Genomic DNA, 2,686 nt, shown 5'->3' with positions numbered 1-2,686 from the left:
AGATTGAATAGTAATATACATTACTATTTATTATTATTATTATTATTATTATTATGGACTTGCTATTTGTTGCTGCCTATGAGAAGCATTTAAATCAGTCACAAGTTTCTGTTTCAGTTAGGATGCAGTTAGGTAGCTGGCTATGTAGGCAGCAAGACAGTCCACTAGGTTTTGGACCAGAGCTACAGTAATCTGAGGTCACAAATAAGCTGCTACAAAGCAAAAACCTCCCTAAAGTGAGAACATGCATCTTAAACACCCCACAATACCCAGCAAACCAAAGGGACTCCTCTCTGAGTGACCCGGCTGGGCTGTGAGAGCGGCAAAGCAGAGAAAGACCGAAGTAGAGTCTTACTGAGTGACAGAATGAATGACGGAGTGACTGTGAGGCACGTATGACTCCTCTACAGAATAACAGGGAGTTTGTGTACTGTTGTCTTCAATGAATAAATACACAGAGTATTGAGATGATACAATAGAAATCAGAAAAACAGACAAACACTAACAAACTTACACGCAAATTAGCATTCATATGCATGACTACACAATATACTTGACTGATGGTCAAAACTGTTTCATCATAAAAGCTGTTGTGTTGATGTAATGAAGTCATACTCACGGCTGGAAGGGAATGAAGTGTTGCTTGTCCTCATCGTCCATCTTGCCCGTGATGATGTCTGTGACGTCCATTACTGCAGAGAGAAGAATGAGACGAGAATAATGTCTGCAAACGACCAAACATCATGTCATCTCATGAAAATGAGAAATAACCAGCTCATATTTCATCCCGTTAAGACTATAAAGATTGATTGTTTTTTGACATTTACTTTTACAGTCTCAGCAAATTCACAACTTTGAAAGCATGATACCTTTTCAAATAACTCAAACAACACCAATTACAGTAATTACAAAAACATGTAGTAATAAAAGTAATTATAGCACGTAATTCACCCAAGAGGGTGAACATGGTAAAATTAATATTGATTATAAATAAAATAAAACTTTAAAAAAAAGTTTCTGTTTGGTATAACAGAATAAAATAATTATATAACATTAAATAAATATTATATGAATATTGGTATTATATGAATATTATTTATTTATTTATAATATAACAAAGTAAAAATGTAATTCATTTTCTTACTTATATATATGCTGATTAAAAATCACTGTGCACAGGTTTTAATCAAAATTAATCATATTTAGCCCAATTCCCATTCAATTCCCATTACTTAAATTGTGTTATGCATACAGCATAATGAAAAATAAATAAATAAAATATTAAAGTTTACATCAAGCTAGTAATTGCTGTACCAAACTTAATTCATTTAATAAATAAAATAATTTATTACTTTATGACTTATGAATAAAATTTTGTGGTGAAAAAAGTAAAATTGTCATGAAAATAATACTTCAAATCTTGATGTCTTTTTTAAAAAGCATTGTAAATAAAACTACTTATTCATCCATTCATTCATTCATTCATTCATTCCAGCAATTACTACCTTGATGTAAACTTTCATGTTTTCAAAATGTTTGTTTGTTTATTTTGGGACTCATCACATCACTGTAAAACTCTGTAAAAAATAAACCATAGTAAAAAGCACAAGAGAAACACTCATGGAAGTTTAAATTTATGGTTTATAAGGTGAGAGCAGGCAAAACTTTCTGGATAAGCTGTCAAGCAGCAGCTATTACTGACTGAACACATAAACATCGCCTCTAAATGGCCATTTGGCCTGGTGTGCAGCAGTGGCCGTGCTGAGATTGGGTTTACAGCAGGCAACAGGAAACTGATGAGCCATAATGGAAGCATTGGCTTGTCTCTGAAAGTGTAAAGGTGACATTGCACATACAGGTTCTGCCTCTACCTGCCTGACCCACATACAGACATACTGCTAACGTCCATAAGCAGAGAGAGAGAGAGAGAGAGAGAGAGATGATATTTCCCACTTCAAAACCCATCTGATGTTCGTTGCTCCTGTTCAGCCTTATTTATTTATTTACAACAGAAGAACAGATTTTTTTCCTTTTTTCCATCAAATGAAAGAATGAGAAACCCTCTGTGCACAACAAACTGAGAAACGCACTGCACAATAACCAACCGAAGCATCTGGTATTGGCAACAGTAATAGTGACATAGGAGACAAAAATGTCAGGGTCACTTCACTCCAACCAGATCAAGGCATCTAATGCATATTGTGATGTAATGTAGATGTAATAAAACAATATTTAACTCCAGGTAGACAAAATCAGTGCAAAGGCCATGTTTGTTTTGAATGCATTATAAATGTATGAATGCAGAGAGATTGTTGTGTCAACTTTTGTACTGCATATAGCACAGCTTATATGCAAAATATTATTCCAGCTGATTTCACACAAGGCTTGAACAATTGTATTTGAAGGTGTATGCAATCACTCAAATAAATCTGACAAATAAAATTACTGATCAAGACAAAACACCTGCTACCCGCAATTTAAAACAAGATAAAGACCCTTACATTTTACAGCCCAAACTGTGGCAACTCAGTATTACCTGTCATTGTAAATAAAATAAATCAACAAACAAACAAACAGAATGTCTGAATTTAGTGAATATGTTAAATTTAATTATATCTAATATATATATATATATATATATATATATGAACAACTATAATTTATATAAGATGCTCGCTTTTCGCTA

The 2,686-nt window shown here is 33.2% G+C and overlaps 1 protein-coding gene across 2 annotated transcripts in view; it reads right to left on the bottom strand.

The window, feature by feature from the left end:
* The window catches only part of LOC107667825 (dedicator of cytokinesis protein 1), a 288,581-nt gene that overhangs the window by 229,293 nt on the left and 56,602 nt on the right, over nt 1-2,686 (bottom strand). For both annotated transcript variants that reach the window (XM_016459540.1, XM_016459550.1), the window contains exon 11: nt 620-692. In XM_016459540.1, coding sequence (XP_016315026.1) covers nt 620-692 — 73 coding nt within the window. The remainder of the gene's footprint in view (nt 1-619; nt 693-2,686) is intronic.

The sequence above is a fragment of the Sinocyclocheilus anshuiensis genome, unplaced genomic scaffold (genome assembly GCF_001515605.1).
Source record: "Sinocyclocheilus anshuiensis isolate Anshui unplaced genomic scaffold, SAMN03320099.WGS_v1.1 scaffold493, whole genome shotgun sequence".
NCBI classification, from domain to species: Eukaryota; Metazoa; Chordata; class Actinopteri; order Cypriniformes; family Cyprinidae; genus Sinocyclocheilus; species Sinocyclocheilus anshuiensis.
Note: the sequence above shows the minus strand (reverse complement) of the source record. Positions and strands in the feature narration are given on the sequence as shown.